Genomic DNA, 18,264 nt, shown 5'->3' with positions numbered 1-18,264 from the left:
GGACCGGCCGGCCGGCCGGACCAGCGTGTCGCAGATGATCTCTGCGGCGTCGCCGGCCGGCCGAGTCGGATTGCGGGCCCGGTCCTCGTCCCCCGGCCGGAGGGCGAGCGATCCCGAGGATCGAGGATGCTGAGGGTCTTCGTCCTGCACGCCGAGAACGTCCAGACCCCCGACACCGACCTCAGCGATGCCTACTGCTCGGTGGTCTTCGCAGGTGGGCACGGCGGGCGCGGCCGGGGACCCCCGGACCCACAGAGACACAGCCTCCAGAGACCGGGGTTTGGGGGGGGGGGGCGGGGGCGGCACGCAGAGACGGAGAGACAGGCACAGAGGGAGCCAGGAGGGAGGTGGGCACGCAGAGACAGGCGGGCGCAGAGAGGGGCGAGAGAGACGTGGGCGACGCAGAGACAGAGAGAACAGGTGCAGGGAGGGAAATAGGCTCAGAGAGACGAGAGAGAGGTGGGCACGCCGACACGGGCGGGCGCAGGGGGAGGCGGGGCACTCAGAGACAGAGAGAGACAGGCGCAGAGGGAGAAACAGAGAAGAGAAAGGCGGGGCACTGCCCGGACGCCGGGGCAGAGAGAGAGGGTGGGTCACTTAGAGACCCAGAGACGGGGCACTGAGAGAGAAACAGAGGCAAGAGCGAGGGGGGCAGCGCTCCGAGACAGAGACTGGCATCGGAGAGAGAGATGAGGCGCTCAGAGACGGTCGGAGATAGAGAGATCCCAGATGGGAGGCCCTCAAGATGCCCGGTTCTCGGTGGGAAGGAGAGGAGGGGATGAGGAGGAGGCCGCTGGGTCTGGACCTGGAGGGGAGACCCCGGCTCGGCCAGGGACGGGAGGTGGCCGCAGCCCCTCCTGGACCCTTGGCGGATCCGAGGGCCGAAGAGGCTGCTAGTAGGCCCCCCCGATCTAGGCCCCGGGCCAGGGAAGCGGGTCTGGGCCGGGGGCTGGGAGGGGATCCTCAAGTCATGAGTCCCGACCCGTATTCCCGGCCTCGACGTCGCTCTCAGATCTCCCCCCGAGCCCCCGGCCCGGCCCCTGCAGCGGGGCCCTCCTCCCCCACCCGGCGCCCGGCTCGTCTCCAGCCGGAGATAGTCTGGCCCAGGCCACCCGGTGCTATATATAGACGTCCCCCACCTCCCTCAGCCCTCTCCCCAGGCCTGCAGTTCCCCGCCCTCCCCCCTCTGGCCGTCATCCTTGGCCCAGCTGTCCCGGGGCCTTCAACTCGTCCTGCCCGGTTGGCAGCAGACGCCTTTTCCGGGCAGGGGGAAGGGGCAGAGGAGGTGGGGGTTGGGGGCCGCTGCCTGCAGGATGAGGAAGATCAGTCACCCAGTCGATCGTGTGCATCGAGTGCCTATTGCGTGCAGGGCTCCGTACTAAGCGCTTGGGAGCGTACACTGCGACAGGGTTGGTGGGCACCTTCCCTGCTCGCGACGAGCTCACAGTCTAGAGGGAGATAGGGTACGCACATGTTCGGGGGGAGACAGCAGTGAATTGATGGGGATCGGCCAGGATGGACCTGGGAAGGCTTCCCGGAGGAGGCCGGACTCCTTGTAATAATGACGATAATTATTCAGTTGGTATCTGTTGAGCGCTCACTACGCGCAGAGCGCCGTTCTAAGCGCTGGGGTAGATACAGGGTCATGGGGTCGTCCCACGTGAGGCTCACGGTTAATCCCCATTTTACAGATGAGGTGACGGGCCCAGAGGAGTGAAGCGACTCGCCCACGGTCACACGGCTGACAAGTGGCCGAGCCGGGAGTCGAACCCGTGACCTCTGACTCCGAAGCCCGGGCTCTTTCCGCGGCCGTAGGCGGCGGAGGGCATTGCGGGCGTGGGGCGTGGGGCGAGGAGAGCTGAGTTCGGGGGACAGAGAGCAGCGGGCTTGTTCAGCGAAGCTCCCTGAACCTTCAGTCTCCTTCCCCTGGAACTGACTTCTTTCTCCTGCCTCGGTTTCCCCATCCTTCAGCACCGAGCGCCTTAAAGAACAGAGAGGGGCCTTTCCTGCCTTGCAGATCGAGCCGTTGGCGGGGCAGTGTTGGAGAAGCAGGCGAGGGAGAGCTCCGCGAACCTCTGGAACCAAACTCTGCCACTGCCAGGCACCCCCACGGCCCCGGCCCTGTCCCCCAGAGACTCCTGGGAAAGGAGATAATAATAATGATAATGTTGGTATTTGTTAAGCGCTTACTATGTGCAGAGCACTGTTCTAAGCGCTGGGGTAGACACAGGGGAATCAGGTTGTCCCACGTGGGGCTCACGGTCTTAATCCCCATTTTACAGATGAGGGAACTGAGGCACAGAGAAGTGAAGTGACTTGCCCACAGTCACACAGCTGACAGGTGGCAGAGCTGGGATTCGAACTCATGAGCCCTGACTCCAAAGCCCGTGCTCTTTCCACTGCGCCACGCTGCTTCTGCAGCGGGAGGGATGAGGGGAGGACTTTCCGGCCCGTGGCCGGTTCGTTGCCGGCAGGCCACTGCCCAGCCGCGGTCCGGTGCGTCCGGGGGTCTGGGCCGGGTCCAGGGAGGCCCTGTGGCCAGACCGGCTCTCCCCCGGATGGGTGGGTCACCGGCAAGCCAAGATCTCGGAAACGGAGAGCCACATATTCATTCGTTCGTCCTCTCATCCCACCAGTCGTATTTACTGAGCCGTTACCGCGCGCGAAGCACCGTGCCAAGTGCTCGTCATCTTTGGAAAGGGGGCTGGGGTCTCAGGCCACGGGGCACGGTAGAAGCAGCGTGGCCTAGTGGAAGGAGCCCGGGCCTGGGAGTCAGAGGGTTTGGATTCAAATCCCGGCTCGGCCGACTGCTTGCTGGGTGACCTTGGGAGAGTCGCTCAAGTTCTCCGTGCTTCACTTTTTCCTTTCTCCCTCCTATTTAGACCGTGAGCCCCGGGGAGGACAGGGACTCTGTCCACCCCGGCACTCAGAACGGTATCTGACACGTAGTAAGTGCTCGACAAATCCCATCAAGGGACCCCAGTCGGTCTCTTACGGCCGGGCCGAAGCTGCCCCTTGCTGGTGGTCTGGCTGGGGTGGACGGTGTGGGGGAGGGGGCTCCTGGGGGTGGGCTTGGGAGAACTGAGAGGGCCTGGGTGGCAGTGACTCGTGGCTCAGGCAGACCCACCCTCTCTCCCCGCTCCGGCCTCACCCCGGCTTCCCGCATCCCTCCGCGGTCACTCGGAGGAGGAGCGAGAGGAGCCCTGCGGAGGGAGTTGGTGGCCTGCGGGGCGGGCCAGAAAACCGGGTGACACCCCCCCGCCCCCTTGGGGGCAGCTAGGGGGTGAGGGTCTTGGGGAACCCGAACCAAGTCCCGGAGGACAACAGGGTGCTCTGCTCTGACTTCATTCCTCTCGGGGGTGGAAATCCTTCTTGGGGAGGGAAGGGTGCTGATGACGGGGACACCTGTTGTGGGCGGTCAAGCCCCCCCCACCTCCTTCCCACACTCTGTCCGGCTGCGGCCGGATCATCTAACCCCCCGACCTCTGCTCCGTCCTGTGCCTCCTATCCCGGAAACTGAGTCATCAACATCCCGGGGAGATGGGGGACAGGATACAGATGGGGAGGGGAATTGAAGCAGAAGCAACACGGCCTAGTGGAAAGAGCACGGGCCTCGATTTCTAATTCTGACTCTTCCACTCGACCGTTGCGTGACTCTGGACGCGTCTCTTAACTTTTCTGGCCTTCAGTTTCTTCACCTGTGGAATAAGGATTCAAACCGTGCGCTTCCCCTTTTAGGCTGGGACAGGGACTGGGCCCAATCTGCTTATGATATACCTACGGTGCCTGATGCAGTGCTTGGCACAGAGTAAGCGCTCAGTAAATCATTACTGTTATTTAGCTGTCACGGTTTCCTTTCCGCCCCCGGGCCGGTTCCGCCGGGGGGGGGGTCCGACGACAGTCCAGAAGAGGGATGGAGAAGGGCCGGGTCCGGGTCGGGTCACCCCTCTGGCTCATGGGTTCAGGCTCTGGAGGGGATCCTGGCTCTGGTCCTCATCAGTCCCGGAGCTGCTGGCGGAAATCTGGATTTGAACTCTGCCCTCTCTTCTGCCTGGCAGAATGATTTCTCCGTCCTTACGGACACCCGTGCCCATTTGCTGTCAGTGGTTGTTCCAGTCATTTAGCTCCCTCCTCAAACCCCCTGTCCCCCTGCCTCCCCCATCCCTTGCCCCTAATGACCTGGCCACCTAACGACCTGGGCACCTGCCCGACTCCCCCTTTAGACTGCAAGCTTGTTGTGGACGGGGAATGTGTCTTCCAACTCTGCGATACCATACTCTCCCAAGTAAGTGCTCAGTAAACACAATTGATTTAAATACTACTGATCCATCCCTGTCCTTCCACCCAGTGCCCCAGCAAAGACCGTCCGACACCACTGAAACTGCCATCTCCATCCCTGTCTCTCCAGTGATCCAGCGCAGATCACTGACTCTCCCCTCTCCGTTGCTGACTCTCCTTCCAGTGACCCAGCGTGGGCCGTCCCAACCCCCCGGCTCTTCCCTCTCCGTTCCCAAATTTGGGTCCAATGACCCAGCGCCGACCATTCAATAACTCTGACTCTCCCCGCTCCGTCCCTGACTGTCCCTCGGCACAGACCGTCCCATGCCCTCGACTCTCCCCTCTCCATCCCCGCCCGTCCCTCCGGTGACCCAGCACGGACCAGCCAACGCCCCTGGCGCTCCCCTCTCCGCTGCTGATTCTCCTTCCAGTGACCCAGTATGGACCATCCAACATCCCTGACTCTCCCCTCTCTGACCCCAGATCTTCATCAAATGACCCAGCATGAACCGTCCGATAACCCCGACTCTCCCATCTCCATCCTCGAATGTCCCTCCGGAGCCCCAACACCCCTGAATCTGCCCTGTCCATCCCTGAATTTTCCCTCCCGTGACCCACCCAGCTCAGGACCATCCAACACCCCCGACTCCCCCCTCTCCATCTCCAAATCTCCCTCCAGTGACCCAGAGCGGACCATTCAATGCCTCTGACTCTCCTCTCGGCATTCTTGACTGTCCCTCCGGTGACCCAGCGTGAGCCATCCGACACCCCTGACTCTCCCCTCTCCATCCCCGACTGTCCCTCCGGGAACCCAACATGGGCCACTTCTTCATGGATCTGCCCAATCCCCTCTGCAGCGACTGGTGTGTCTGGCCACGCATCCCCCCCGTAACCACCGAGCCGGGTTCCCCGCCCTTCCTCCCTGACCCCTGGAGATGGTGGTAGGCAGCTGGGAAGTGAGTAGGAGCAAGACCCCCTTCTGGTTCTCATAAAATCGCCCCCTTTAGCAATAATTAATGTTGGTATCTGTTAAGGGCTTTACTGTGTGCAGAGCACCGTTCTAAGAGCCGGGGTAGATACAGGGTCATCGGGTTGTCCCACGTGAGGCTCACAGTTAATCCCCATTTTCCAGAGGAGGTAACTGAGGCACCGAGAAGTGAAGTGACTTGCCGGCAGTCACACAGCTGACAAGTGGCAGATCTGGGATTCGAACCCATGACCTCTGACTCCCAAGCCCGGGCTCTTTCCTCTGAGCCACGCTGCTTCTCTATGTCCGTCTTCCCCGCTGGCCCGGAAGCTCCGTGGGGGAAGGGAATGTGTCTTGGGCTTCTGATGGACTTGCCTAAGCACTTAGCTCGGTGTTTGGCGTTCAGTAATACTATGCCAGTAAATACCGTAGCTGCTGCTGCTAGTCATTCATTCATTCAGCCGTATTTATTGAGCGCTTACTGCGTGCAGAGCACTGTACTAAACGCTTAGGAAGTACAGTTCGGCAACAGATAGAGACAATCCCTGCCCAACGACGGGCTCGCGGTCTAGAAGGGGGAGGCAGACAACAAAACAAATAGACGGGCATCGATACCATCAAAATAAACAGAATTATAGGTATTAGTGAGAAGCAGCATCGTGTAGTGGGTAGAGCCCGGGCCTGGGAGTCAGAAGGTCATGGGTGCTAATCTCACTCTGCCACTCGTTGACTGTGTGACCTCGGGCAAGTCGCTTCACTTCTCTGGGCCTCGGTTCCCACACCTGTAAAATGGGGATTTAGACTGTGAGCCCCAAGTGGGACAGGGAATGTGTCCAACCCGATTTGCTTGGTTCCACCCCGGTGCTCAGTACAGTGCCCGACACACAGTAAGCGCTTTCACATACCATCGTTATGATCGTTAGAGGATAGGGAGGAAGGACCATTTGGGCAATATCTCCAGGCCCAGAGTAAGTGCTTAGCAAATACCGTAATTATTATTATTACTACTGCTCCGATTACCGCTAGCTCACCTCCTCCGGGAGGCCTTCCCGGACGGAGCCCTCCCTTTCCCTCCGCCCCTAATCCCCTCGCCATTCCCCCCATTTCTTCCCTCTGCTCTACCCCCTGCCCATCCCCACAGCACTTGTGTATATTTGTATATATTATTTATTACTCTATTTATTTTATTAATGATGTGTATATAGCTTGATGGTCGTGATGCCCGACTACTCGTCTCGTTTTGTTGTCTGTCTCCCCCTTTTAGACTGTGAGCCCGTCGCTGGGCAGGGATCGTCTCTATCTCTTGCCCGGTTGTCCATTCCAAGCGCTTAGTACGGTGCTCTGCACACACTAAGCGCTCAATAAATGCGATCCAGTGAATGAATGAACAGTATTACCGCTAGGACTACCGTCTTGCAGCCGTGATTTACCACCTGAAGGAGTCTGCCGACCTCCCGTTTCGCGTCTTTAAAAGGAAGAATGGGCCCAACGTGTCGCATCTTTGGGCAAGCACCGGCCGGGTGGTCCCCAGACGGAGCTGAGCCCCCAGGGGTGCAGGGCCCTGGACTAGGCGGCGATAATAAATGTATTTATTTGTACTAAGCTCTGTACTAAGTGCCGGGGTAGATAGAAGAGAAACAGGTCAGACTCAGTCTCCGTCCCACGTGGGGCTCACGGCTTAAGGGGGAGGGGGACCCCAGCTTCTGGTGGCAAAAGGGCGGGCTTGGGAGTCAGAGGACCTGGGTTCTAATCCCGACTCCGCTACGTGTCTGCCGTGTGACCTCGGACATGTCGCTTCACTTCTCTGGGCCTCAGTTCCCTCATCTGTAAAACGGGGATTAAGCCTCTGAGCCCCCCGTGGGACGACCTGATTACCTCGTATCTACCCCGGCGCTTCGAACAGTGCCTGGCACGCAGTAAGCGCTATTATTATTATCATCTCCAACCCTGGGTCCCCTGCAGAGGAAAGGTGGGGGCGAGAGGTCCGAGGGAGCAGTCAGATCTGATCCCCCCCCCCCCCCCCGCCCCAAATTGGATCATTGCTGCTCGGGGTTCCCAGTCGCCCCAAGAGAAGGTTTGGGCAAATTGGCTGGCACACACACAGGTGTGTACGGGCTTGCGTGTGCGTGTGTGTACACTGTCGGGTGACCCGTTGCTTGGGACTTACTAAGAGAAGACAATGTGTGGATCACTGTGTGTAGCATGTTGTGGGTGTGTTGGCGCGGCCCAGGGTTTGTAGTAGGTGAGAAAATGTGTTTTACGGGTTTATTAGTGGGTGACAGGGTGAGGTTGTCAGTGTGGGGATGTGTGATGATCCCGTACAGCTCATCTGCCCCCCGGGGATCGCCCGGGCCTGGGGGCCGGGAGGCCCGGGAGGTGGGTAGTGCCGGTATCTGTGTGCCAAGCACTGTTCTAAGCGCTGGTGTCGGGGGAGATACAAGGCGATCCGGCTGTCCCGCGTGGGGCTCACAGCCTTAATCCCCATTTGACCGATGAGGTCACCGAGGCCCAGTGAAGTGACTTGGCCACAGTCACACAGCTGACAAGCGGCGGAGCCGGGATTAGAACCCAAGCCCGGGCTCTTGCCACCGAGCCACCCTGCGTGTCCAGTTGTTAGGAAGCAGTCGAAGAGCGGTGGCGGGATCGGCGTCGGCAAACTCTTCCTTCTGCCCCCCCCCCCAGGCCCAGCCTCCCTCCGGCCCAGCGTCTCCCTGTCCCTCGTTCATTCTTTCATGCATTCAGTCGTATTTATTGAGCGCTTACTATGCGCAGAGCACTGTGCTAAGCGCTTGGAGTGGACAATTCGGCAACAGGTAGGGACCGTCCCCGCCCAGTGATGGGCTCGCAGCCTAAACGGGGGAGACAGGCAACAAAACTAATCGAAGGTATCAAGCAGCGTGGAGTGAGAAGCAGCAAGCCCTAATGGAAAGGGCACAGGCCAAGGACTCAGATGATCCTGGATCCGGGTTCTAATTCGATAGTATTTATTGAGCGCTTACTATGTGCAGAGCACTGTACTAAGCGCTTGGAATGAACGAATCGGCAACAGATAGAGACAGTCCCTGCCCTTTGACGGGCTTACGGTCTAATCAATAATAATGTCGGTATTTGTTAAGCGCTTACTCTGTGCAGAGCACTGTTCTAAGCGCTGGGGGAGATACAGGGGAATCAGACTGTCCCACGTGAGGCTCACGGTCTTCATCCCCATTTCCCAGAAGAGGTCACTGAGGCCCAGAGAAGTGAAGTGACTCGCCCACAGTCACACAGCTGCCAGGGGGCAGAGACGGGATTCGAACCCGTGACCTCTGACGCCCAAGCCCGGGCTCCTTCCACTGAGCCGCGCTGCTTCTATCCCAAACCCACCACGAACCTGCCCTTGTGATCTCGGGCAAATCATTTAACTTCTCTGATCTGCAAAATGGGGATTCGATACCTGTCTGCCCTCCCACTTAGACTGTGAGCCCCATGTGGGACCTGAATATCGCGCATCTACTCCGGCGCTTAATATGCCCTCTGCCAGGCCCAGGCCCGGCGTCCTTCTGCTCCTCCCCGGCCCAGCTTCTCTCTGTCCCTCCCTCTGCCGAACCGTACTTTCCAAGCGCTTAGTACAGAGCTCCGCACACAGTAAGCGCTCAATAAATACGATGGAACGAATGAATGGACGAATGCCACCCCCAAGCCCAGCCTCCCTCCTCTCCTCCCTCCGCTCGCCAATCGCCTGCTGTGTGACCTTGGGCAAGCCAGCGGCTTAGTGGCAGGAGCCCGGGCTCGGGAGTCAGAGGTCATGGGTTCCGATCCCTCCGCTTATCAACTCTGTGACCCGGGGCAAGTCACTTCGCTTCTCTGGGCCTCAGTTCCCTCATCTGTCAAATGGGGATGAAGGCCGTGAGCCCCAGGGGGGACAACCTGATTTCTTCGCATCAACCCTCGCGCTTAGAACGGTGCTTAGAACGGGAAGCGTGGCGCAGTGGAAAAGAGCACGGGCTTCGGAGTCAGAGGTCATGAGTTCGAATCCCAGCTCTGCCACTCGTCGGCTGTGTGACTGTGGGCGAGTCACTTAACTTCTCTGTGCCTCGGTTACCTCATCTGTAAAACGGGGATTAAGATTGTGAGCCCCATGTGGGACAACCTGATTCCCCTGTGTCTCCCCCAGCGCTTAGAACAGTGCTCGGCACATAGTAAGCGCTTAACAAATACCAACATCATCATTATTATTATTATTAGGTCACGAGTTGGACTCCCGGCTCTGCCACTCGTCACACTCGTCAGACTGTGGGCGAGTCACTTCGCTTCTCTGGGCCTCGGTTACCTCATCTGGAAAATGGGGATTAACTGTGGGACCACCTGATGACCCTGTATCTCCCCCAGCGCTTAGAACAGTGCTCTGCACATAGTAAGCGCTTAACAAATACCAACGTCGTCATTATAATTATTATTATTCTCTGTACGGACCGCATCTGTCCAAGGAGGATTAAGACCGAGAGCCCCAGCAGGGGCAACCCGATCACCTTGTATCTCCCCCAGCGCTTAGAACAGTGCTCGGCCCATAGTAAGCGCTGAATAACGGATGCCATCCTCCTCCTCCTCCTCCTCCTCCTCCTCCTCCTCTCCCTCTGGTCCTCCCCAGGCCCGGCCTCCCTCCGCTCCTCCCCTTCTCTGCTCCTCCCTCTGTCCCCGGTCCAGCCTCCCTCCCTGCCCGGGCTCCTTTCCCTCCCTGGCTGGAGAGTCCCGGTCACTGTCCGGCCGGCCATGCTGTGCTGCCTCTTGCAGAGGGCCGGCTCCCTCCCCAGCGTGGAGAAGAAGGGCCGCCGCAGCGACCCCGTCGCCAGCCTCAGCTTCCGAGGTGAGGGGAGCCGGGGCCAGGGACGGATCCTGCCTGGATCCGGCCCGGCTGGACCCTGGCTGGGCCCCGGGTGAATTCTGGTGGGTGGGTCCCGGGTGGATCTTGGAAAGAGCCCGGGCTTGGGAGTCCGAGGTCATGGGCCCTGCCACTTGTCGGCTGTGCGACTGAGGGCGAGTCACTTCGCTTCTCTGGGCCTCGGTTACCTCATCTGGAAAATGGGGACCGTGAAGGCTCGGGGGAGACAACCTGATGACCCTGGATCGACCCCAGAGCCTAGAAGGGTGCTCTGCACGTAGTAAGCGCTTAACGAATACCAACATTAGTATTAGCTGGACCCTGAGTGGGTTCTGGGTGGGGGTGGATCGTGGGTGGATCCCGGGTGGGCCCCGGATTGGGTCTGGCTGGACCCACCTGGCTGGGTGGTCCCTGGTGAGCCCCGGGTGGGTCCTGGGTGGACCCCGGATGGTCCCCGGGGGGACCCTGAGTGGGCTCTGGATGGGGATGGATGATGGGTGGATCCCAGGTGGACCCTGGCTGGATTCTGGCTGGGTCCTGGGTGGAGCTTGGGTGGACCCCCGAGTGGGTTCTGGGTGGGGGTGGACCCCAGGTGGATCCCAGGTGGGCCCTGGGTGGATCCCGAGTGGGTTCTGGTTTGGGCCCGCAGCGCTGTGACCCGGAGCTGCTCCCGGACATCTCTGTATCGCTCACTTTCTCCCATCTTCTTCTCCTTCTCGGGAGGCCTTAGGTAGAGTAATAGCGGTATTTCTAAAGTGCTTACATCGTGCCGAGCACGGGAGTGGACGCGGTCCCTGTCCCTCAAGGGCTCACAGTCTAAAAAGGAGGGAGAACAGGTACCGAGTCCCCATGTTACAGGGAAGGGAACTGAGGCATAAAGAGTGAAGTGACTTGCGCAAGGTCACATAACGGGAAAGCGTTCATTTGTTGCGGGCAGGGAACCTGTCTGTTTATTGTTACAGTGTTCTCTGGACACAGTAAACGTGCAACAAATACGATTGAATGAAAGATGAAGGAATAATCTAACCGACAGTGACTCTCCCCCGCTTCAAAGCCTCAGTGAAGGCCCATCTCCTCCAAGAGGGCTTCCCGGACTAAGCCCCGCTTTTCCTCATCTCCCGCTCCCTCCTGCATTAACCTGCTCCTTTTGCTCCTCCCCCCTCGCAGCCCCACACCACGTAGGCACATTCTGTCATTTTATTTATTCTATCGACGTCTGTTCCAGACCGTGAGGCCCGTACGCGGCAGGGAATGTGACTGTTTGATTGTTGTACTGTGCTCTCCCAAGCGCTTAATGCAACGCTCCGCACACAGTAAGCCCTCAATAAATACGACCGAATGACGGTGCGGAACCCGGATTAGACTCAGTCCTCTGACTCCCGGGCCCGGTTCCTTTCCTGCTCATCTTAGAAGCCGGTCAGCGTCAACTTGCTTGATCTTGGCTGGCCCCGGGTCAGGGAAAGTCCTGATGACCAGCACTGAATCAGGAGAGAATCAGTTTTGCTAGTGGGCGGCTCGGTGAGGCTGCTCGGGTCTCCTAACCTCTCTGGGCCAGTCTCCTCCTCCGCAAAAGGGGAATCGTAAAATCTGCTTCTCTCTGCCTCGAAGTCAATCGATGCGGTACTGCTTTGGGAAAAAGAAAGGGCTGGAAAAATTAAAGGGAATTATTATTAATTAGTCTATATGTGAGAGCACGGGTGAGGGTTCACGTGTGAGTGAGAATCTCTCCCCCTTCACATCCAACAGATCAAGACTCTTCAAAGCCCTTCCTAAATCACATCTTCAGGAAACCGTCCTTGACTAAAAACTCGTCTCCCCGCCCTATTCGCCTTCCGTTCCTTTATCGCCCGTAAACTTTTATAGAGAAGCAGCAGACCTAGGGGATAGACCTCGGGCCAGGGAGTCAGAAGGGCCTGGATTCTAATCCCGGCTCTGCCGGGTGTCTGCTGCGTGACCTTGAGCAGGTCACTTCACTCCTCTGTGCTTTCAGTCACCTCAGCTGTAAAACGGGCATCGGGACTGCCAGCCTCATGTGGGACAGGGATTGTGTCCGACCGGATTAGCTTGTATTTAACCCCAGCCCTTTTTCAGTACGGTGCCTGGCCTCCGCCGGCTCCCTGCACCTGTGCACGTATCCTTCCTTATACCCTTCCCGGTGTGTAAATTGTAAATTCCTCGAGGGCAGCGACGGTGTCTTCCACCACCTTCCGGTGCTCTGTTCCGAGCAGACGCTCAACCGGTGTTACTAACTGAGTGATCCGTATGGGAGAGAGCACGTGTGGACGTGTGTGTTTGCCCAGAGCCCGTGGCGAGCCACTCCGAGAGTACGTGTGCGTGAGGGCTGGGGGGAGAAAAGGGGGAGCAAAAAGAGTGTTTTAGGGGCTTCCCTTAGGCCAAGACGCCTGCCCCTTTTTCTTTAAATTTGTTTCAGCTTTTCTGCGGCTCTTGACCTTTTGTAGCCATGGCGGAGGGGGCGGAGGAGTGGGAAGTCCGCTTCTCAGGGAATGTCTCTGTGCGCCCTTGGGACTCCGGGATCTCCGCTCGGCCATTGTTCTGTTCCTCATCTTGACACCTTTTTCCTCTCCTTCCCCTTCCCCCCCCCCCCCCACCCGACCAGGAGCCCCACTGACCATCTCTCTAGGCAGCTGATCCACGCCCCCCCGCCTCCCGAAGGAATTCTCTGCCATCAATCAATCAGTCGAGGTATTTATTGAGCACCTTACGTGTGTGCCGAGCACTGGAATAAGCCCTCGGTAAGTGTGATCCCTGCCCGGAAGGAGCTTACAGTCCATCGATCAATCAATTGACAATAATAATAATAATGATGATGGCATTTCTTAAGCGCTTACTATGTGCCATGCACTGTTCTAAGCGCTGGGGGGGATACAAAGTAAGCAGTTGTCCCACGTGGGGCTCACAGTCTTCATCCCCATGTTACCAGAGGAGGCAACTGAGGCACAGAGAAGCCAACTGACTTGCCCAAAGTCACACAGCTGGCAAGTGGCGGAGCCGGAATTAGAACGCACGACCTCTGACTCCCAAGGCCGTGCTCTTTCCGCCGAGCCACGCTGCTTCTCAATGGTATTTATTGAGCGCTTACTGTGTGCAGAGCACTGGACTAAGCGGTTGGGAGAGTCCAGTACAATCCACGATCCCTGGAGGTTTCAGTCTACAGGGCACAGTAAGCACTCAGTAAATACCATAGAGAAACGGCATGGCAGAGTGGTTAGAGCCCGGGCCTGGGAGTCAGAAGGTCATGGGTTCTAATCCCGCCCCCACTACCGGTCTGCTGTGTGACCTTAGGCAAGTCACTTCCCTTCTCTGGCTCAGTTACCTCATCTGTCAAATGGTGATTTAAGACTGTGAGCCCCATGGGACGGTGTCCAACCTGATTACGTCGTATCTACCCCAGCGCTTAGTGCAGAACCTGGCACATAGTAAGCGCTTAACAAATAGCACGATTATTGTTATTATTGATTGATCCATCACTGGGAAAGAGGGGGATGGTGGAACTTGGGAAGAATAATAATAATGTTGGTATTTGTTAAGCGCTTACTATGTGCCGAGCACTGTTCTAAGCGCTGGGGTAGACACAAGGGAATCAGGTCGTCCCACGTGGGGCTCACAGTCTCAATCCCCATTTTACAGATGAGGTAACTGAGGCACCGAGAAGTTAAGTGACTTGCCCGAAGTCACACAGCTGACAAATGGCCGAGCCGGGATTTTGAACCCATGACCTCTGACTCCAAAGCCCGTGCTCTTTCCACTGAGCCACGCTAGCCTCAGACGGTCTTCAGTCGTATCCATTGAGTGCTTACTGTGTGCAGAGCACTGCGCTAAGCGCTCGGGACGACAGAATTAGCAGATGCGTTCCCTCCCCCTAATGGGTTTACAGGCCAGAGGATGTGATCCAGCCTCCCGCCTCCAGGCCGGACTGCCCCCCTCTAGACCGTAAGCTCCTATGGGGCGGGGGATGTGTCTGTTATATTGTACTCTCCCAAGCGCTTAGTACAGTGCTCTGCGCACACTAAACGCTCAATAAATACGATTGACTGACTGGCTGCCCCGGAGCCATCTCCCCTCCGGACTGTAAACTCGGTGTGGGCAGGGAATGTGTGTGTACCAGCTGCTATACTGTACTCAGTACAGTCAGCGCTCAATAAATACCTCTGATCGAAACAACTGGGGCTTCTTAATTGTGCTCGTTGTGGGCAGGGAACGTGTCAGTTTATTGTCATTCCGTACTCCCCCAGTCGCTCAGTACAGTGTTCTGCCGTCTCCCTCTTAGATCCCTTCGGCTTTCTTGGGCCCGTCGCTCCCCAGGACTCGCTAGCCCGGCCGGGCCTCGGCCGCTGATCGATTGCCCGAAGGCCCCCGATTAGACCGTGAGCCCGTCAGACGGCAGGGACCGTCTCTATCTGTTGCCGACTTGTTCATTCCAAGCGCTTAGTACAGTGCTCTGCACGTAGTAAATACTATTGAATGAATGACTTCCTGCAGTTTGATATCTCGTTTCCCATTTTTGGAGATGGGCCCTTTCCTGGCCTGGAAAACCGTCCCTTCTCCGCCCCTTTTCCTTCATCTCCGTCCGTCCCCCGTCCCTCCCGCCGCAGACGGTCTCGGATCCCGCATACTAGAGAGGTCGAGGGGAGTTTCGGTCAGAGCCCGGGGCGGGAGGCCGAGCGGGTCGTCTCAGCCCTGCCCCTGCGTCAGTTCCCTCATCTGGAAAATGGGGATTAACCGTGAGCCTCACATGGGACAACCTGATGACCCTGTATCTCCCCCAGCGCTTAGAACAGTGCTCTGCACATAATAAGCGCTTAACAAATACCAACGTTATTATTACCTTGTATTTACCCCAGAGGTCAGAACAATGCTTGGCACTATTAAGCACTTAACGAATACCATAATAGTTATTATATTATATAATATCATTGCTATTATTATTTTCACCGGGGCCGTGCTGGAACCGCCCCTGGGGACGGCAGGGCTGAGGTTAGCTTGGTCACCGACCGGTGGCCGGGTCTGGGATGGGCCAGGTGGAAGATGGATCGGATCCAAGTGAGGAGTGTCGGCAGGAGGGACGGGGCCGTGCTATAACCCCGAACAGACCCTTCCTCCCTCTGGGAGCTCCTGGCCCAAGGTCACCTCGTCTAGCCCCCTGACCCGTCTGGGGAGATAATTGATGCCCCTCCCTTTAAAACCCCTGGAGAAGACCAGGCCTGTTCCCCTAGCAGTAATAATGATAATAACGATCATAATTATGGTGCGTTAAGCGCTTACTATATGCCAAGCGCTGTTCTAAGCCCCGGGGTGGATACAAGTTAATCAGGATGTCCCACCTGGGGCTTGCGGTCTTAACCCCCATTTTACAGATAAAGTAACTGAGGCACAGAGAAGTGAAACGACTTACCCAAGGTCACATAGAAGACAAGTGGAGGATCTGGATTAGAACTCACATCCTCTGACTCCCAAGCCCGTGCTTCTGCCACCAGGCCATGCTACTTCTCCGCTAAGCATATGGGCCTGGAAATCGGGGGACCCGCGCTCTGAACCTGACTCCTCCCCTTACCTGCTCAGTGACCTTGGGCAGGTCATTTAGTTTCTCTGGACCTCAGTTTCCTCAGATTTAAAATGGGGACTGGATACCAGTTCTCCCTCCCCCAGAATGAGAAGCCCACGTAAGACAACAGACAACCAACAAGGTCAGAGAGCTGGCGTAGTGGATACATCGCGGGCCTGGCAGTCAGAATGTCAAGGGTTCTAATCCCGACTCTGCCACTTGTCTGCTGTGTGACCTTGGACAAATCATTTCTCTGGGCCCTCAGTTACCTCATCTGTAAATTGGCGATTGAGACTGTGAGCCCCACGTGGGACAGGGATTGTGTCCAGCCTGATTTGCTTGTATCCACTCCAGTGCTTAGTACAGTGCCGGGCACATAGTAAGCATTTAACAGATACCATCATTTTGATCTCCTCCAAGAGGCTTTCCCTGACTAAGCCCTCCTTTCTTCTTCTCCCACTCCCTTCTGCGTCACTGTGACTTGCTCCCTTTCTCATTCATCCCCCCCCCCCCCCCCCTCAGCCCCACAGTATCCGTATCTGTGTACGGATATCTGTATCCGTAATTTATTTAAATTAATGTCTGTCTCCCCTTCTAGTCTGTAAGCTCGTTGTGGGCAGGGACTCTGTTTATTGTTATATTGTACGCTCCCCAGCATTTAGAACAGTGCTCTGCACACAGTAAGCGCTCAAGAAATATGATTGAATGAATAAAATGACCCTAAATCCATCCTATTGCATCCTAAGCTCCTTCTGTCTCCTGGTAAAACAGAGAGTAGCTGCTCACTCATTACCACGCTGTCTACGGAACTCTGTATTGAGTGTCTATCGGGTGCCCCTACTGTATCCAGAGCTCTGAACTGGGTGTCCACCTTGTGCAAAACTGTCATGCTGGGGGCGGGGGTGGGTCCCCGGGGGTGGAGCTGGGTGTGCGTCAAACTTTAGGCAGAGCACTGTATTGAGTGCCTGCTGTATACAGAAAACTACTGGTGCTTCCAGTGTGCCGAGTACTGTATTGGGTGCCTTCTAAGTGCAGAGTATTATACATGTGCCTACTCTGTACAGAGCGCTGTGCTGGGCCCTTGGAAACAGAGTAGAGAGGTAAAAAGAAGCAGTCTCTTCCGTGGAGGAAGAGCAGTAGAATAGGAGTGAGCGTTGGCCCAAATCACCGATATTCGCTTGGTAAAAGAAGGGGATCCCAGAGCTGCAAATCACAGAGGCAAAACCCAACGAGAAAACCGACCGTAAGGAAGAAGCCTCCCTGAGGGCTTCCCGGAGGAGCCGGCTTTTCTAAGGAGGGGAAGGTTGGCGCACAGATCCCAGTTGGCCCACTTCCCGGAGGCCCCGTTTAAATCTCTATGGGGGCTTGGGCTTGGATGCATGGGCTCTGCGGGTGCCATGTTTTTTTTAGCTGTTGCCCGTCACTGCCCCGTCGTACGTCTTGCGCTGGGGAGGAGAGAGACGTGGACGTGGCCCATTAAGTGGCCGCTGACCGGCGAGACGGAGGGGGCGGCCGGCCAGCGGGGGCACTCGGGGCTGACCCCGCCAATGGCCGGAAATCCTTGGGCTCTGGGCCAAGGGCAGCCGCCGGCTCCCGGGGGCCTGGTGAGAAGGGGGAAGGGGCTGGAGTTTGGAGAGCCGGATTCCGGGCCCTGGCCTACTCCTTGCCTGCAGGGTGACCTTCAGTCCCCCACCTCGACACTTGCCCTCTGTGAAATGGGCAGATTCTGACCAAAGTCCCTATCTTGTGGGAATGTGGGGAGGAAAACGGCTCGGCTTCTGACCGAAGCCAGCCCGACGCTCGACAGCTACATGTTGGGTAGATGAGCAGAGAATTGATCCTCCCCTGATCCCCTCTTTCCACCCCCAACCAAGGATGAGGGGCACCCGCGGGAACTGGAGGGAGTCAGAACAAGCACAAGGAAACACTTCTTCCTCAGCGGTGGGTGAGCACGGGGACTTTGTTCCCCCAGGAAGCTGATGAACCAATCAATCAATTAGTAGTATTTATTGAGCATTTAGTCTGTTCAGAGCACTCTGCTAAGCAGTTGGGAGAGCGCAACTGGCAACATCAGCAGGACCAGAGGGGTTTGGACAGATCCACGGAGGAGGGGTCCATGTTGGGTCACTGAAGGGATGGTCCGGGTTGGAGAGAGGAAAGTCAGGCGTGTTTGGATGGTCCAGGCCGGGTCACTGGAGGGACAGTCAGGGATGGAGAGGGGAGAATCAGGGATGTTGGAAGCTCCATGCTGGGTTATTGGAGAGACAGTCAGGGTCGGAGAGGAGAGATTCAGGGACGTTGGATGGTCCATGCTGGTCCATGCTGGGTCACTGGCAGACAGGGATAGAGAAGGGAGAATCAGGAATGTTGGGTGGACCGTTCTGGGTCACTGGAGGGAGTCAGGGATGGAGATGGGAGAGCGAAGAGGTGGAGGGAGAGCAGGGAGGTGGACTGTCCACCCTAGACCATGACGGTGGGTGTCCAGGAGGGTGTCCAGAGGGTGGGTTGAGCCAAGGAGCTGGGATGGAAGTGGGGTTAGTGGTCGCGTGCTCAGCCCCTAGGGGAAGTGGACACTTTGTAACCCAGATGATGCTTCAT

At 57.4% G+C, this 18,264-nt stretch overlaps 1 protein-coding gene across 18 annotated transcripts in view; it reads left to right on the top strand.

The window, feature by feature from the left end:
* DYSF (dysferlin) overlaps positions 1 to 18,264 on the top strand; it is a 168,494-nt gene continuing 150,230 nt past the window's right edge. For 8 of the 18 annotated variants that reach the window (XM_029083182.2, XM_029083189.2, XM_029083178.2 and 5 more), the window contains exon 1: positions 1 to 214. In XM_029083182.2, the coding sequence (XP_028939015.1) occupies positions 127 to 214 (88 nt within the window). In that variant the 5' untranslated portion in view covers positions 1 to 126. Of the gene's footprint in view, positions 215 to 9,968; positions 10,089 to 18,264 lie in introns of those variants that run through there. The other 10 variants (XM_029083181.2, XM_029083177.2, XM_029083174.2 and 7 more) reach the window with 2 other exon arrangements.

The sequence above is a fragment of the Ornithorhynchus anatinus genome, chromosome 18 (genome assembly GCF_004115215.2).
Source record: "Ornithorhynchus anatinus isolate Pmale09 chromosome 18, mOrnAna1.pri.v4, whole genome shotgun sequence".
NCBI lineage: Eukaryota > Metazoa > Chordata > Mammalia > Monotremata > Ornithorhynchidae > Ornithorhynchus > Ornithorhynchus anatinus.
This window is presented reverse-complemented; position numbering and strand designations above follow the sequence as displayed.